This window comes from Papio anubis, chromosome 9 (assembly GCF_008728515.1).
Source record: "Papio anubis isolate 15944 chromosome 9, Panubis1.0, whole genome shotgun sequence".
Taxonomy (NCBI): Eukaryota; Metazoa; Chordata; class Mammalia; order Primates; family Cercopithecidae; genus Papio; species Papio anubis.
In genome coordinates, this window is record NC_044984.1 from 116,041,971 (window position 1) to 116,060,692 (window position 18,722).

The window sequence follows — 18,722 nt, forward strand, 5'->3', positions numbered from 1 at the left end:
AACATGGAGGGCCCAGGCTGCCAGCCTGACGGGTGTGCTGCCTGCCCTGGTGGGAGCTGCCAGCCTCATCAGGAGCCACCTCTCATGGGATGCCCCCTGACTGGAAACAAACCTTGTCTGTTCCCCTGTCTGGGCTGGGCTGGCCTGGCAGGCCTGGGCTGGGTACGGCTGGGGGTGCTGGCTTCTGTCTCTGTCTGGGTGGCTACAGGGCCCTGAGGGCTGCCCACCTCAGGAATGGGAACTGAGGCTCAGGGCCCTGTCACCAAAGCTCTATCATCGGCCCCAAGACTTGGCTATTGTCTCACCAGAAGCTCTTTCAAACAGCTGGCCGTAGTCCAGATGGAAGAAACCAGCCCGTTTCTTCATGCCTCTCTCCCAGCAGCCCTCGATGTGTTCCCGCTTCCTGGGGGAAGGACAGGGAGGTGTGGTGCAGGGTACACCAAACTAAATCCAGAGCTCAGGGTCGCTTCTTCCAGAGCTCCGTGCAAATCCCAAACATATTGGGAGGACAAGATGGCTCATAAGCCCAGTGAGATCAAGACCAGCCTGAGTAATATAGTGGCACCCTATCTCAAAAACAATTTTTAAAAAATTAGCTGGGCATGCAAAAACATTCCAGCCACCAGGAGGCTGGGGTGGAGGATGGTTATTTAAGTTCAGGAAGTTAAGGCTGCAGTGAGCTGGAGATTGCCCCACAGTAATTCCAAAGCCCCATGGGCGTCCCCTGGCCTCCTGGAGTTCAAACAATTCTCCTGTCTCAGCCTCCCAAGTAGCTGGGATTATAGGTCTGCGGCCACCATGCCTGGCTAATTTTTATTTTGTAGAAATGGGGGCTTCCCACAGCCAGCTGGAGCTGAACTCCTGACCTCAGGGTGATCCACCTGCCTCGCCTCTGGAAAGTGCTGGATTACAGGCAGGAGATGACCATGCCCAGTCTGTTTTTATTCTTTTATCATCTTAAATGCTTTTAAATTTTTTTTGAGACGGAGTCTCTCGCTCTGTTGCCCAGGCTGGAGTGCTGTGGTCGGATCTCAGCCACTGCAAACTCCTCCCCGGGTTCCTATTCTCCTGTCCCAGCCTCCCGAGTAGCTGGGACTACAGGCGCCTGCCACCTCGTCTGCTATTTTGTATTTTTTAGTGAGACGGTTCAATTGTTAGCCAGGGTGGTCTCGGGATCCTCCTGACCAGATCCACCTGCCTCGGCCTCCCAAAGTGCTGGGATTACAGGTTTGAGCCAATCACACTGGCCTTTTTTTTTTTTTTTTTTTTGAGACGGAGTCTTGCTCTGTCACCCAGGCTGAGGCAGTGGCCGGATCTCAGCTCACTGCAAGCTCCTCCTCCTCGGGTTCACGCCATTCTCCTGCCTCTAGCCTCCGAGTAGCTGGGACTACAGGCACCCGCCTACTTCGGCCTGCTGCTCAGCTTTTGCAGGTCGGGTTTCACCGTGGTGCCAGTCCAGGATGTCTCGACTCCTCACTGGTGATCCTGCCTGCCTCGCCTCCCAAAGTGCTGGGATTACAGGCTTGAGCCACCAGCCCGGCCTTTTTTTTTAAATTCTTTTTCAGATGGAATTTTGCTCTTGTAGCCCAGGCTGGAATGCAATGGCCCAGTCTTGACTCATGCCCCGCAACCCTGCCCCGGTTCAAGCGATTCTGCCTCAGCCTCCTGAGTACCTGGGATTACAGGTGCCCACCACCACAGCCAGCTACTTTTGTATTTTAATATAGATGGGGTTTCTCCATGTTGGTCAGGCTGATCTCAAACTCCTGACCTTATGATCTGCCCGTCTCTGCCTCCCAAAGCGCTGGGATTACAGGTGTGAGCCACTGCGCCCAGCCTTTTTTTAAAAATTGAGATATAAGTTCATATAACATAAGTTGACCATTTTGAAGTGTATAGTTCAGTGGCATTTAGTACATTCACAATGCTGTGCAACCATTACCTCTATCTACTTTCAAAACGTTTTAGTCACCCCAAAAGGAAACCCCGTGCCCATTAAGTAGCCATTCCCCACACCCGCTAACGTCACCATTCCCATTGTCCTAGGCAACCATTAGTCTATTTTCTGTCTCTATGGAGTTGCGTGTTCTAAAAATTTCATATAAATAGAATCATATATATGTGACCTTTTGTGACTGAGGGGAGGGATAGAGTCCTCTTCCTCTCTTGTCCCACATTGACACAAGGGCCAGTGTGGGACAAGAGTGTGGGGTGTGGCCTGTCTCTGTGGGACCAGATGGGCGTGGCCAGCTCGCTGCCGGGGGCGTGGTCATGTGGGCGGGGCCGGTGGGGGCGGGGTACTCACTCAGGCGCAGCATGCCGTCCCCGTTGGGCTTGTCGTTCTCCCACTGTCCCTCGTAGATGTCGCCGTTGCTGTAGTACATGCGGCCCCACCCGCTGCGCTGGCTGCCACACCACTCACCCTCATAATACTCCTTGGGTCCGAAAAACTGGATCCCATAACCCTGAAACCACCAAGATGCTACTACTCAGGCCCCCCCCCCCCCCCACCCGCCAAACCAGGAAAGCCCGCCGTCCTCCCAGGCACCCCCAGAGCCACACGCCCCAGCTTCTTCCTTCTTCCTCAGCCCTACGGAGGGTCGTGTCTTAGCGGAGGTTCGTGTCTTCTTTTTTTTTTTTTTTTTTTGAGATAGAGCCCCGCTCTGTCACCCAGGCTAGAGTGCAGGGGTGTGATCTCGGCTCACTGTAACCTCTGCCTCCCGCGTTCAAGTGATTTTCCTGCCTCAGTCTCCCGAGCAGCTGGGATTACAGACACACACCACCACGTCCTGCCAATTTTTGTATTTTTAGGAGAGACAGGGTTTCACCATGTTGGCCAGGCTGGTCTTGAGCTCCTGACTTCAAGTGATCCGCCCGCCTCAGCCTTCCAAAGTGCTGGGATTACAGGCATGAGCCACAGTGCCTGCTGATAATGTCTTGAAGGATCTCCCCATGCTCTGTTTCTCTCTGTCCCTCTGCAGCCGCCTCCATGCAGCCGGTCATTAAACTCCCTTCTCACTGACCTACCCTCTCCTCTCTCATCCCCACCCCACCATGCATCATGCAGCCCCTACAGCGCCAGAGGATTCTTTAAATCGCCCATCTAGGCTGACTCACTTTAGGAGGCTGAGGTGGGTGGATCACTTGAGGTCAGGAGTTTGAGACCAGCCTGGCCAACATGGTGAAACCCCATCTCTACTAAAAATACAAAAAATTAGCTGGGCGTGATGGTGGCACCTGTGATCCCAGTTACTCGGGAGGCTGAGGCAGGAGAATCATCTGAACCTGGGAGATGGAGGTTGCAGTGAGCTGAGATCCTGCCACTGCACTGTACACTGGGTGATGGAGTGAGACGCTGTCTCAAAAAAAAAAAAAAAAAAAAAAAAATTCGCTCATCTGATCATGCTCGCCCCCCTCCAACTCTTCTTTTGACCCAGAAAAATGAACATAAATACCATACTTAGCCTGGTGCAGTAGCTCACGCCTGTAATCCCAGCACTTTGGGAGGCCGAGGCAGGTGGATCACCTGAGGTCAGGAGTTTGAGACCAGCCTGACCAACATGGCAAAACCCTGTCTCTATTAAAAATACAAAAAATTAGCTGAGTGTGGTGGCCGGCGCCTGTAATACTAGCTACTTGGGAGGCTGAGACAGAAGAATTGCTTGAACCCAGGAGTCGGAGGTTGCAGTGAGCCAAGATAGCGCCATTGCACTCCCGCCTGGGTGACAGAGCGAGAGACTGTCTCAAAACAAAAAACAAAAAACAAAAAAACACCACACTTAGTGTCCAACAGCAGGGAAACAAGGTCTGTTTGCAGATCACACCCGAGGAGGTTGGGTTGAGAAGCCACATCTACTCCTCAAAATCCTGATTTCCCACATATCCCTGAGGGCCCCTGCAACTCTTCTCCTCACTCCTGCCCCAGGGCAGACACACTCTGCTGTTTTACATCTCCTTCCCTTTGCTATTTTTTGCCTCCCATCTTTCTCCCTTTTTTTTTCCTGGTTAACTCCTAGCATCTTTTAGTGTCACCTCCTACAGGAAGCCTGCCCTGAATTCTCTCTTTTTGAGACAAGTCTTGCCCTGTTGTCCATGCTGGAGTGTGGTGGCACCACCATAGCTCACTGTAGCCTCAGCCTCCTGAGATCAAGCAATCCTCCTGCCTCAGCCTTTTGAGAATTCGGGACTACAGGTGTGCACCACAACATCTAGCTAATTATTATTATTATATAGTTTTATTTATTTATTTTGAGATGGAGTCTTGCTCTCTTGCCCAGACTAAAGTGCAGTGGCGCGACCTCGGCTCACTGCAACCTCTGCCTTACGGGTTCAAGCGATTCTCATGCCTCCATCTCCCCAGCTGGGACTACAGGTGCACACCACTATGCCCGGCTAGTTTTTTTGTATTTTTATTTAGTAGAGACGGGGGTTTCACCATGTTGGCCAGGCTAGTCTCGAACTCCTGACCTCAAGTGATCCGCCCCCCTCGGCCTCCTAAAGTGCTGGGATTACAGGCGTGAGCCACCACGCCCGGCCCTAACACCGTATTCTATGTAAACTGGTTATTTGGGGCTTTCTCTTCCTACTTTGCCAATAAACAATTTGGGAGCAGAGAATACGAAACCTTGGGCTCTACCACTTGCTAGCTGTGTGACTCCAGGCAAGACTGAAACTGCCTTTGCAAAATTACGACTGAGACAGTGAAAGAGATTTAACTTAACTGACTCCATCTTGCTTCTAACCTCTAAGCTGTCCGTGTCCATTCCTGAGCTTAAGCTGAACTAACTTTGGGAGAAACTTAGTTTATAGTTTACAGTTTAAACAAAGACAGTAACAGCCGTTTCCCAAAGACCTCCTTCTTGCCTGGGGACTACATTGCCTTTGTAGGATTAACATTAGATACAAGATTATAAATTATGGTTTAGGAGTCATGCAGCTGGAAGCTACAAGATTCTGACCCTCCCTAAACTGCTGCTAAGATCAGTGCTGAAGATATTTTGCAGAACTTGCACTTGATGGATCAGCTGGCACCACCCAGATCAATAAACTGACTTATGTGATCTTGTGGCCCCCACCCAAAAACTCAGGGCAAAAAGATAGTTTTGACTCCCTGTGATTTCATCTCTGACCAATCAGCACGCCGGGCTCACTGTCTTTCCCCCACCCGGGTTCACACCATTCTCCTGCCTCAGCCTCCTGAGTAGCTGGGACTACAGGCGCCCGCCACCACACCCAGTTAATTATTTTGTATTTTTAGTAGAGATGGGGTTTCACTGTGTTAGCCAGGATGGTCTCGATCTCCTGACCTTGTGACCCACCTGCCTTGGCCTCCCAAAGTGCTGGGATTACAGGTGTGAGAAACCACATCCGGCGCTCAAGTTATCCTTAAAACCTCTGCAGCCAGAATGTTCAGGGAGACTGATTTGAGAAATAATACAACTCAGGGCCAGGCGTGGGCAAGGTGAACCCCTTGGGCAGTTACAAGACACCTCATCTCTTCAAGCTTGTTTACTTATCAATAAAACGGGCATGATCATGATGATGGGCTGTTGCTGTGAGAGTTAACTGAATATTAAATATGTGTTTCAGGCTGGGCGTGGTGACCAGGCGTGAAACCCTGTCTCTACTAAAAATATAAAAAATTAGCTGGGCATGGTGGCGGGCGCCTGTAGTCCCAGCTACTCGGGAGGCTGAGGCAGGAGAATGGCATGAACCTGGGAGGCAGAGCTTGCAGTGAGCCAAGATCACACCACTGCACTACAGCCTGGGCAACACAGCGAGACTCTCTGTCTCAAAAAAAAAAAAAAAGTTTTAAATACGTGTTTCAGGCTCACAATAGTAGTTGCTCAGTTGCAATACTGTTTATTATTGTGTCTCCATGACTGATGGTGAGGATTCCTCCACACTGGTGGGAGTAGGTGGAGGTAACCTGTGCCCAGCTTGGGTGTTTCTGGGCTGAGCACGCGCCTCTGGCTTGCTTCGGCCCCTCGGGACGCTCGTCTCTTGTCCTCTGCCCTCTTGCTCCCACTTTCCCTACCTCCCCTTCTATCCAGTCCCAGCAGAAGGGAGATTCTCAGAAAGAGATGCCTGGGGAAAAGAAAGCCAGGAAGCGAGGGGGAAGAGGGTGGAGGCAATTTTGTCCCCACAAGCCCGGCTGGCTCCTTGCAACCACAGGGTTTTGTGAGCTCCTCCCTGGCCTTCTCTTGCTTCCTGTTTCCTGGATTTTGTTCTGAGAAACTTTGCAATTCCTCCACCCCTTCCTTCTCCCACGCGCACCACAACCTTGTCCTCCTCCCTGTAGACCTCCCCTCTTTTTTCTCCCCGGCCTCTCTTGGCTCCCCCTACACACACACACACACACACACACACACACACACACACACAGAGCCTGGCTGGCAGCCCTCCTCACCGATTTCTTATCACCTTTCCACCAGCCTGAGTAGACTCTCCTGCATTTTCCTGTCTGTTGATCAGGAAGGCTGAGGGTGCCATAGCCGTCGCGCTTCCCAAACTTCCAGTCCCCTTCATAGATGGCTCCGTTCTTCTTCCAGACCTGTGTTCCTTTCCCTGGTGACACACAGATGGGCAATGCTGCAGACGTGGCCGCCCAGGGGTGGGGGTGGTGTGCCTGCCTGAGCCTCAGGGGTCCCCGACTGGATGAATCTTGAGAGCTGGGACAGGCTCTGCGCATCATCCTAGACACCCAATTCCCAGGAGAAGGCCAAGAAAGTTTCATTTTTTTTTTTGAGACAGCATCTCTCTCTGTCACCCAGGCTGGAGTGCAGTGGCACCATCTCAGCTCACTGCAACCTCTGCCTCCCAGGTTCAAGAGATACTCCTGACTCAGCATTCAAAGCAGCTAGGACTATAGGCGCGAGCCAACACACCTAGCTAATTTTGTGTTTTAGTAAAGATGGGGTTCCATGTTGGCCAGGAAGGTCTCAAACTCCTGACTTCAAGTGATACGTCCACCTTGGCCTCCCAAAGTTCTGGGATTACAGGCATGAGCCACTGCATCCGGCCAGAGGTAACTCTCTTTGTTTATTGATTGGTGTCACATGTCTGTCTTTTCCAGGAGAATGTGAGCTGCAGGAGGGCACAGACTTTGGTCTGTTTTGTTCACTGCACTGAAAATCTGTGCCTGGAGACTGGGCGCAGTGGCTAATGCCCATAATCCCAGCGTTTTGGGAGGCTGAGGTGGGTGGATCACCTGAGGTCAGGAGTTTGAGACCAGCCTGGCCAATATGGTGAAACCCTGTGTCTACTAAAAATATAAAAATTAGCCGGGCATGGTGGCAGGCATCTGTAATCCCAGCTACTCAGGAAGCTGAGGCATGAGAATCACTTGAAACTGGGAGGCGGACGTTGCAGTGAGCCGAGATGGCGTCATTGTGCTCCAGCCTGGGAAACAAGAGCGAAACTCCATCTCAAAAAAAAACAAAAAAACAAAACTGTGCCTGGCATGTTCTTGCGGGAAATCAGGGATCCTGAACGGAGGGACCGGCTGAAACCATGGCAGAAGAATGTAAATTGTGAAGATTTCATGGATATTTATTAGTTCTCCAAATTAATACTTTTATAATTTCTTACACCTGTCGTTACTGCAATCTCTGAGCATAAATTGTGAAGATTTCATGGACACTTACCACTTCCCCAATCAATACCCTTGTGATTTCCTATGCCTCTTTACTTTTATCTCTTAATCCCATCATCTTCGTAAACTGAGGAGGATGTATGTCGCCTCAGGACCATGTGATGATTGCATTAACTGCACAGATTGTTTGTAGAGCATGTGTGTTTGAACAATATGAAATCTGGGCACCTTGAAAAAAGAACAGGATAACAGCAATGTTCAGGGAACAAGGGAGATAACCTTAAACTCTGACTGTTGCTGAGCTGGGAAGAACAGAGCCATATTTCTCTTCTTTCAAAAGCAAATAGGAGAAATATCGCTGAATTCTTTTTCTCAGCAAGGAACATCCCTGAGAAAAAGAATGCGCCCCTGAGAGTAGGCCTCTAAATGGCCCCTTTGGGGGCAGCTGTCTTTTACGGTCGAAGCTGAAGGGATGAAATAAGCCTCGGTCTTCTGTAGCGCTCCCAGGCTTATTAGGATGAGGAAATTCCCGCCTAATAAATTCTGGTCAGACAGATTGTCTGCTCTCAAACCCTGTCTCCTGATAAGATGTTATCAATGAAAATGCGTGCCCGAAACTTCATTAGCAATTTTAATTTCGCCCCGTCCTGTGGTCCTGTGATCTCGCCCTGCCTCCATTTGCTTTGTGATATTTTATTACCTTGTGAAGCATGTGATCCCTGTGACCCACAACCTATTTGTACACTCCCTCCCCTTTTGAAAGTTGCTAATAAAAACTTGCTGGTTTTACGGCTCAGGAGCATCACGGAACCTGCCGACATGTGATGTCTCCCTCGGACACCCAGCTTTAAAATTTCTCTCTTTTGTACTCTTTTCCTTTATTTCACAGACCAATCGATGCTTAGCGAAATGGAAAAGAACCCACGTTGAATATCGGGGCGGGGGGTTCCCCCAATAGCATGTTGTAGGTGACTAATACCTGTTAACTTTTTTTTTTTTTTTTGAGATAGAGTCTTGCTCTGTCACCCAGGCTGAAGTGCAGTGTTGTGATCTCAGCTCACTGCCACCTCCGCCTCCTGGGTTCAAGAGATTCTCCTGCCTCAGCCTCCCCAGTAGCTAGAATTACAGGCGCTTGCCACCATGTCCAGCTAATTTTTGTATTTTTAGTAGAGATGAGATTTTACCATATTGGCCAGGCTGGTCTCTAACTCCTGACATTGTGATCCACCTGCCTTGGCCTCCTGTAATGCTGGGATTACAGGCATGAGCCACCATGCCCAGACTTTTTTTTTTTTTTTTTTGAGACGGAGTTTTGCACTCATTGCCCAGGCTGGAGTGCAATGGCTCGATCTTGGCTCACTGCAACCTCCACCTCTCAGGTACAAGTGATTCTTCTGCCTCAGCCCACCTAGTAGCTGGGATTACGGGAATGCACCACCATACACGGCTGATTTTGTATTTTCAGTAGAGACAGGGTCTCTCCATGTTGGTCAGGCTGGTTTCAAACTCCCAACCTCAGATGATCCGCCCGCCTCGGCCTCCCAAAGTGCTGGGATTACAGGCATGAGCCACTGCCCCGGCCTTTTTCTTTTTTGGTTTTAGATAGGAAAGGACTGGCTGTATTGCCTATGCTAACGTGCACAGCTCACTGCAGCCTCAACCACCCAGGCTCAAATCATCCTTCCACCTCAGCCTCTTGAGTACCTGAGACCACAGGTGCATGCCACTCCACCTGGCTAATTTTTTAAAAATTTATAGAGGTGGAGTCTCTATATATTGCCCAGGCTGGTCTCAAACTACTGAGCTTTAAAGCAACTCTCCTGCCTAGGCCTCCCAGTACTGGGATTACAGTACCTGAGACCACAGGTGCATGCCACTCCACCTGGCTAATTTTTAAAAAAAAATTTATAGAGGTGGAGTCTCTCTATATTGCCCAGGCTGGTCTCAAACTACTGAGCTAAAGCAATCCTCCTGCCTAGGCCTCCCAAAGTACTGGGATTACAGGTACAAGGCACCACACCAGGCATTTCTTTCTTTTAGAGATAGGGCCTTGCTATGTTGCCCAGGCTAGTCTTGAACTCTTGAGCTCAAGAGATTCTCCCTTCTCAGCCTCTTGAAGAGCTGGGAATACAAGCACACACCACTGCACCCAGCTTAATACATATTTAATGAAAGGATGAATAAAATATTTGTGGAGTACCTATATTGGCCAATTCAAGTCTGGGTCCTTGGTAACCCAGCAACAAATTCAACATTTTCCTTCTGAGCTTTGTGACTTTAACCAAGTAAGCTAATTCCTTGGGTCTCTCTGAGCCTCAGATACCTCAGCTGTAAAATGGGTGTAAGAATATCTTATGGGGGGGTTGGGTGCAGTGGCTCACACCTGTAATCTCAGCACTTTGGGAGGCTGAGGCTGGTGGATTGCCTGAGGTCAGGAGGTCGAGACCAGTCTGGCCAACACAGTGAAACCCCATCTCTACTGAAAATATAAAAAATTAGCTAGGTGTGGTGGTGGGTGCCTGTAATCTCAGCTACTTGTGAGGCTGAGGTGGGAGAACTGCTTGAACCTGGAAGGTGGAGGTTACAGTGAGCTCAGCCGAGATCACACCATTGCACTCCAGCCTGGGCAACAAGAGCGAGATTCTGTCTCTCAATCTCAAACAAAAAAAAAAAAAAAAAAAAATCTTATGGGGACTGGGAGCAGTGGCTCATGCCTGTAATCCCAGCACTTTGGGAGGCTGAGGCAGGCTGATCACTTGAGGTCAGGAGTTCGAGACCAGCCTGGCCAACATGGTGAAACCTGGTATCTACTAAAAATACAAAAATTAGCTGGGCGTGGTGGTGCACGCCTGTAATCCCAGCTACTCTGGAGGCTGAGGCAGGAGAATCACTTGAATCTGGGAGGCGGAGTTTGCAGTGAGCCGAGGTCGCGCCACTGCACTCCAGCTCGGGTGACAGAGTGAGACTCCAAGAAAGGAAGAAAGAAGGGGAGGGGGAGGGAGGGGGGAAGGAAGGAAGGGAAGGAAGGAAAGGGAGAAAGAAAGAAAGAAAACGTGCCATTTGTGACAACATGGATAAATCTGGAGGACATTATGCCAAGTGAAATTAAGCCAAGCACAGAAAGACAAATACTGCATGATTTTACTTGTATGTGGAATCTAAAAAAGTCAAACTCATAGAAACAGTAAAATAGCAGTTACCAGGGGCTGGTGGGGTGGGGAAAATGTGGAGATGTTCTGTCAAAGGGTGCATACTTTTTGTTATAAGATGTACAAGATTTGGAGACCTAAGGCTGGGCATGGCGGCTCACCCCTGTAATCCCAGCAATTTGGGAGGCTGAAGCAGGTGAATCACTTGAGGCCAGAAGTTCGAGACTAGCCTAGGCAACATGGTTAAGCCCTGTCTCTATTAAATAGACACAAATTAGCCTGGTGTGGTGGTGCGTGCCTGTAATCCCAGCTACTCAGGAGGTTGAGGTAGGAGAATTGCTTGAACTTCAGAGGCAGAGGCTGCAGTGAGTAACATTGCACCACTGCACTCCAGCCTGGACAGAGTGAGACTCTGTCTCAAAACAAACAGGTCGGGCGCGGTGGCTCAAGCCTGTAATCCCAGCACTTTGGGAGGCTGAGGCAGGTGGATCATGAGGTCAGGAGATCGAGACCATCCTGGCCAACATGGTGAAACCCTGTCTCTACTAAAAATACAAAAATTAGCTGGGCATGGTGGTACGCACCTGTAGTCCCAGCTACTTGGGAGGCTGAGGCAGCAGAATGGCTTGAACCCGGGAGGCGGAGGTTGTAGTGAGCCGAGATGGCAGCACTGCACTCCAGCCTGGGCGACAGAGCACAACTCTGTCTCAAACAAAATGAAACTAGATCAGGAAGTGAAGAGGATTCCTCCATCCTGTCACTAAGATGCTGATAGACATGTGTATCATGCAGAGGTATACTTGCAGGAAGAGAGAAAAAAAAGGCCAGCCAGGGAGAAGCAGAAATAAGATGGAGAAGTTGTTCTAAGCCTTCCCTGAGGGTGGCTCCACTCCTGCCTTTCTAATAATTTGCTTTTATGGGGTGCTTCGTTCTCCTGATTTGCTGACGCTGTCGTCTCGCATGTGGATGTCTGCAAGGGCCTCTGAGGGGTCTTGCTGCCCCCACCTCATTCACAACAAAATAGCCAGCATGGGTGTTACAGGACATGAATCAGATCATGTCATTCCTCTGCTGTAAATCCTCCCTGTGTCACAGAGTCAAATCCAAAGTTCTTACCGTGGCTGACAGGGTCCTGTATGATCTGACTACCCTTCTTTAGCCCACAACTTTTTTTTTTTTTTTTTTTTTAGATGGAGTTTCGCTCTTGGAAACTCCCAGGCTGGAGTGCAATGGTGCGATCTCAGCTCACTGTAACCTCCTCCTCCCAGGTTCAAACAATTCTCTTGTCTCAGCCTCCTGAGTAGCTGGGATTACAGGCACCTGCCATCACACCTGGCTAATTTTTGTATTTTTAGTAGAGATGGGGTTTCACCATGGTGGCTAGGCTGGTCTTGAACTCCTGACCTCAGGCAATCTGCCTGTCTCGGCCTCCCAAAGTGCTGGAATTTCAGGCATGAGGGACCATGCTGGGCCTGTTTTTTTTGAGGCAGAGTCTTGCTCTGGCACTCAGGCTGGAGTGCAGTGGCATGATCTTGGCTCACTGTAACCTCCACCTCCCGGATTCAAGTGATTCTCCTGTCTCAGCCTCCCTAGTAGCTGGGATTACAGGCGTTCACCACTTGACCCAGCTAATTTGTTGTATTTTTAGTACAGATTGGGTTTTGCCACGTTGGCCAGGCTGTTGTGGAACTCCTGACCTCAAGTGATCTGCCCACCTCGGCCTCTCAAAGTGCTGGGATTACAGGCGTAAGCCACCATGCCCTGCCAGCCCTCAACCTCTCTGACCTCCTCCTCTTCCTCACTCTGTTTCACCCACACCGTCCTCCTGGCTGTTCCTTGAACACCCCAGGTATGTTCCTCTGCTCCAGTTGGTCATGCCACCTTCTATCCTAGTCCCTGCCAACATCCACTCAGTTACTCCCTCTCTTCCAAAGTCTCTTTTTTTTTTTCCCCCGAGACAGAGTCTGGCTCTGTTGCCCAGGCTGGAGTGCAGTGGCGCAATCTTGGCTCACTACAAGCTCTGCCTCCCGGGTTCACATCATTCTCCTGCCTCAGCCTCCCGAGTAGCTGGGACTACAGGCTCCCGCTAGCACGCTCGGCTAATTTTTTGTATTTTTACTTGAGACAGGGTTTCATCATGTTGGCCAGGATGGTCTCGATCTCCTGACCTCGTGATCCACCCACCTCAGCCTCCCAAAGTGCTGGGATAACAGGCGTAAGCCACCGTGCCTGGCCCTCTCCTCCAAGTCTTGACAGAATTCATCTGTTCACTGAGTTGAGACCACCATTTAATTCTGCAAACTCAGATTACCCTATTCTGTTTTTCTGTTTTCATACATGTATACCTACCACCTCTAACATAGTATATTATTTACTTATTATATTTATCATTTGTTGTCGGTCTAGCCCTGCTAAACATACGCTTCATAAGAACAGGTATCTTTGTTTTCTTCACTGCTACATTTCCACAGAGTTTAGCATAGTTCCTGGCACATAGTAGGTACTCAATACAAATTGTGAAGTCGGTGTGAACTCGGTTATTCCTAATTCATGTGGACTCACTATTCATGCTACACGTATTTGGTGCACCCCTCCCCGCCGGGTGTTAGGATGATGAGGATATAAGCAGTGACCAAGCATGGCACCCCCCTTTTTTTTTTTTTTTTTGAGAGAGAGTCTCACTCTATTGCCCAGGCTGGAGTGCAGTGGCGCGATCTCGGCTTATTGCAACCTCTGCCTCCTGGATACAAGTGATTCTCCTGCCTCAGCCTCCCGAGTAGCTGGGATTACAGGCATGTGCCATCATGCCTGGCTCATTTTTTGTATTTTTAAAATAGAGACAGGGTTTCACTGTGTTGGCCAAGCTGGTCTCAAACTCCTGACCACATAATCTGCCTGTGTCGGCCTCCCAAAGTGCTGGGATTGCAGACGTGAACCACTGTGCCTGTCCAGCCCCCACTTTTAAGCCATTTGCTGCTTGCCTCTGGGATAAAGGCAAATGTTATCACAGCCCGTGAGACCCTATATGGTTGGTGCTACTGACACCCCTCTCATAAGCCCTTGCTCACTCTATTGCAGCCACACTGGTTTCCAGTCTCCACTTTCTTTTCTTTTTTCTTTCTTTGGGGCTTAAGGGTCTCACTCTGGAGATGTAATTAGGCGCAATCAGCTCCTGCAGCCTCTCTGCTCCTGCAGGTTCAAAGCTGATCCTCCTGCCTCAGCCTCCTGAGTAGCTGGGACTACAGGGCATACCACCACATGTCTATAGCTAATTCTTAGGTTTCTGTTTTCTTTCTTTCTTTTTTTTTTTTTTTGAGACAGAGTCTCACTCTGGCTGGGACCTGGAGTGCAGTGTGGTCCAGATCTCAGGCTCACTGCAAGCTCCTCCCGGGGTTCATGCCATTCTCCTGCCTCAGCTCAGTAGCTGGGACTACAGAAGTCGCCACTCATGAGCTAGTTTTTATATTTTTCAGTAGAGGCGGGGTTTCACTGTGTCAGCCAGGATGGTCTTGATCTCAACCTCGTGATCCGCCCGTCTTGGCCTCCCAAAGTGCTGGGATTACAGGCTTGAGCCACCACGCCTGGCCCAAGTTTTTCTATTTTCTAGGCGGGCGGTGGCTCATACAGCACTTTGGGAGGCTGAGGCAGAGCCGGATCACCTGAGGTCAGAATTTGAGACCAGCAGGCCATTTATGAGTGAAACCCGATCTCTAAAACTCTGCTAGTGTGGTGGCACAATACTCCCGCTACTCAGAAGACAGACAGGAATCGACGACCGGGGAGGCGGAGGTTTCAATATGAGTCAAAGGTCGTACCACTTGCACTCCTTCCTGAAATGACTAAACAAAACTTCATCTCAAAAAAAAAAGTATTTATTCTATTTTGGAAGTGGGGATGGCATGCGTTGCCCAGGCTGGTCTCAATACCCTACTCAAAGCAGTCTCCGTCTCACCCTCCTGAGTAGCTGGAACTACAGGTATGCACTGCCATGCCCAGTACCCTCTCAGTCCTCCAGAGCATCCCCCAATTCTGGCTGCACTGCCTAGCAGGCATGCCCCCTGCCTGGTGAACTCATTCACCTCCTGTTTGGTTCAGCTGGAACATCACCTCTCCCACTGTCTGTGTTCTCATGGCTCCTTCATGTCTCCTCTCTGGTCCCCTTCATATCCAGATGCCACCACCTGTAGCCCCTTGACCTTGAGTAAGTTACTTCCTCTCTCTGAGCGCCATGTGCCTCATCTGTAAAATGAGCATGTTACCTTCCTGGGCAGGTTCTCTGCAACACAGTAAGCTCCCTGAGGGCTAGGATTACGCTGGATGCCCCACACAGGGCCTGGAATGGATTGGGAGCTCAGTAAGTGTTTGTGGAGTGAATGAATGAGCGGTGTGGGGACCCACCAGGCCACTCTGTCCTCAACTTCTGTGACGACTGTCTTGACTGCTTCCGATCTGCTTATACCACAGCAACTCACTTCAGCTTGGTCAAAGCATGTGTCTTGAAGAGAGGGGGCCTCAGTTCTCTGATGTCTGCTTTCTGCAGTCCCTGACCCATCGGCGTTAGGTCTATACCTCCAAGGTCTAAGGGATGGCAAGACTCACAGATGGAAGCCCACTGTCCCGTCACAGATGGGGAGGCCAAGATCCAGTGAATGGGAAATAACTTACCTGAAGCTTCACAACTGCTCTGCAGTACAGCTGGGTTGTGCAGTGTACAGGGCTCTGTCCACAACATATGCCACCCACAAGAACTGAAAAATACACTCAGGCACTTTTTTTTTTTTTTTTGACGGTGTCCCGCTCTGTCGCCCAGGCTGGAGTGCAGTGGCGCACCGCACATGGCTCCGCCTGGCCCATTTTTGTATTTCTTTAGTAGAGATGGGATTTCGCCATATTGGCCAAGGTGGTCTTGAACTCCTGACCTCAGGTGATCTGCCTGCCTCGGCCTCCCAAAGTGCTGGGATTACAGATGTGAGCCACCTCACCCAGCCTGGAACTGGGATCCTAACCCGGGTTTATTTGACTCCAAAGCACTTAACCCAGCAAGGCAGGAGAGCAGGGTGGTTAAGAGCACAGAATCGGGCTGGGCTCAGTGGCTCACACCTGTAATCCCAGCACTTTGGGAGGCCAGTGGTGGGATCACTTGAGGTGGGGAGTTGAACTCCAGCCTGACGAACACATGGAGAAGCTGCGTCTTACTAAAAATACAAAATTAGTGGGCATGGTGGCATGCCTGTAATCCCAACTACTCGGAGGCTGAGGCAGGAGAATTTCAGCTTGACTCAGGAGGTGGAGGTTGTGATGAGCCAAGATACGTGCCGGTTTACTGCATTTCCAGCCTGGGCAACAAGTGTGAAACTCCGTCTTAAAAAAAAAAAAAAAAAAAGCACAGAATCTAGCCAGGCACAGTGACTCCCACTTGTAATCCCGGCAATTCAGGAGGCTGAGACAGGAGGATTGAGCCCAGGATCTTGAGGCTGCAGGATCTCGAGGCACCACTGCACTCCAGCCTGTTTTTCTGAGACAGAGCAAGGCCTTGTCCTCTCAAAAAGAAAAAAAAAAAAAAAAAAAAGAGTACACAGTCTGGAATTGCAAGACTGGAGTGAGCAGCAGTGCCACATTTAAAAATAAAAGTTTCCCCCAATCAGGATTTAGTTTGTATTAACAGGACCCCTTTGCCCCCTGCTAGTGAGACTTGAGCCCTGGCTCCTCCTCCTCGGGGGATGGAGTAGGGGGTCCTCCCTTGTGCCTGGAGCTCAGCCCTCTGCAGAGCATCACAGATGAATGCAAAGCCCAGAACCCCGCGGCAAGCTGGTTTCGGGGGGATTGTCTTTTCTTTTCTTTTTTTTTTTTTTTGAGACGGAGTCTCGCGCTGTGTCACCCAGGCTGGAGTGCAGTGGCGCGATCTCGGCTCACTGCAAGCTCCGCCTCCCAGGTTCACGCCATTCTCCTGCCTCAGCCTCCGAGTAGCTGGGACTACAGGCGCCCGCCACCACGCCCGGCTAGTTTTTTGTATTTTTAGTAGAGACGGGGTTTCACCATGTTAGCCAGGATGGTCTCGATCTCCTGACCTCGTGATCCACCCGCCTCGGCCTCCCAAAGTGCTGGGATTATAGGCTTGAGCCACCGCGCCCGGCCAAGATTGTCTTTTCTTGTTGCCAGCCAGCCCAGTGCTTAACCCAAGTCTCAGAAGGCAGGAATTGAGCCCCCTAGGTCCCAGAGCCCCGGGGACAGGCCAGTTTCTCAAGACCCTCTGTCCACTGCTGGTCCTGAGACCCACACTCTGTTGAAGTCAGGGCTGAGTTTGTTCAGAAGCCCCAGCATGTGGAGGCCCCCAGCTGGCCTGGGCCAGCACTCATCCTGGGGGAGCCTTGGGGACACATCTCATATCCCCAGTGAGCTCTGCACGCTGCCTTCCTGGCCCTGTTGCCCACTGTGGCTACGACCCCACTCTGGCCACCCGTCCTGGAGTCCCACTCACCGTGTTTCACGTTGTCCTTCCACTCGCCCACATAGTAGTCGCCATTCACAGCGTAGACCTGGCGCCGCAGGCCGTTCTTCTGGGCCTTCCGGTCCCACCCCTTCCACAGGGACTCCGACTTTTTCGGGCACTTAGAGACTGGCATGGTGGCTGCTTCTGCAAGGATGGAGGGTGCTGGAAAGGGGTTAGGAACATCTGGGGCTCAGCGTGCCCCGCGTAATGCTGGGATCCTGAGCTCAAGTGGGGCGAGTCATGTGTGTTCTGAGTTCCCGGGGCAGGTGAACGGCCCTTGGTGGGGATCCTTTAGTGCTGGACTGACCTTTGGCTGGCCCCTCCCTTGCCTCTCCCAGGGGGCCCCCTCCCAGGGGGTCTGATGGCACAATCACTTGGGAATCTAGGGAGACCAGTAGAGCAGGAGGGTTTGTGATGGCATCAGGGAGAAGCCGCCCCCAGGGAGGGGGTGGCGGTCATGTATACGTGTATATATATATATATATTTTTTGATGTCTTCTAAATATTTTTATTTATTTATTTATTTATTTATTTATTTAGAGACGGAATCTTGCTTTGTTGCCCAGGCCGGAGTGCAGTGGCACCATCTCAGCTCACTACAACCTCTGCCTCCTGGGTTCAAGTGATTCTCCTACCTCAGCCTCCTAAATAGCTGGGATTACAGGCGCCCACCACCACGCCTGGCTGATTTTTGTATTTTTAGTAGAGACGGGGTTTCACCATGTTGGCCAGGCTCGTCTCGAATTCCTGACCTCAAATGATCCACCCACCTCAACCTCTCCAAGTGCTGGGATTACAGGCACGAGCCACTGAGCCAAATATGAATCCAAAATATGAACCCAAAATATGGGTTACATATTTTGACAATCACACCTAGGAGTAGGGAAAAATCATTCCAGGCAAAGAAAACAGGCAGAGCAAAAACTGGGAGTGGGGAAAAAATCTCAGGTCCCAAATTCTATGCCGTTGGGATTTTTTCCCCTCCCATTTCCAAATATCACATGTACTATTATTAATCTTTATATGTAAATTAACTCACTTGGCAGAGGTTGTAGTAAGCCAAGATCATGCCACTGCACTCCAGCTTGGATGACAGAGTGAGAACTTTTCTCAAGAAGAAAATAAAAATAAGTTAACTCACTTTAAAAAATCAATACATATATTGAAAAAAGGAGGGCCAGGCGCAGTGACTCATCCCTGTAATCCCAGCACTTTGGGAGGCTGAGGTGGGTGGATCACCTGAGGTCAGGAGTTCGAGACCAGCCTGGTCAACATGGTGAACCCTTGTCTCTACTAAAAATACAAAAATTAGCCAGGCCTGGTGGCATGCGCCTATGTAATCCCAGCTACTCAGGAGGCTGAGGCAGGAGAATCGCTTGAATCCGGGAGGCGGAGGTTGCAGCGAGCTGAGGTGGCGCCATTGCACTCCAGGTTGGGTGACAGAGTGAGACTCAGTCTTAAAAAATAATAAGGCCAGGCGCAGTGGCTC

At 50.3% G+C, this 18,722-nt stretch overlaps 1 protein-coding gene across 4 annotated transcripts; it reads right to left on the bottom strand.

The window, feature by feature from the left end:
* Nucleotides 1-1,802: 1,802 nt before the first annotated feature.
* MORN3 (MORN repeat containing 3) lies at nt 1,803-17,595 on the bottom strand. Of its 4 annotated transcripts, XM_031650837.1 has the most exons (5): nt 15,409-15,498; nt 15,142-15,321; nt 14,823-14,982; nt 6,410-6,567; nt 1,803-2,465 (listed from the first exon to the last, which is right to left on the bottom strand). In XM_031650837.1, exons 3-5 carry the CDS (start codon nt 14,872-14,874, stop codon nt 2,112-2,114), a joined length of 564 nt encoding a protein of 187 aa, XP_031506697.1. In that variant the 5' UTR covers nt 14,875-14,982; nt 15,142-15,321; nt 15,409-15,498; the 3' UTR covers nt 1,803-2,111. The 4 variants fall into 4 exon arrangements, with proteins under 4 accessions (XP_031506697.1, XP_031506696.1, XP_031506698.1 ...); XM_031650836.1 differs by having other exon boundaries at nt 15,142-15,503; XM_031650838.1 differs by having other exon boundaries at nt 14,823-15,503.
* Between the last annotated feature and the right edge of the window lie 1,127 nt (nt 17,596-18,722).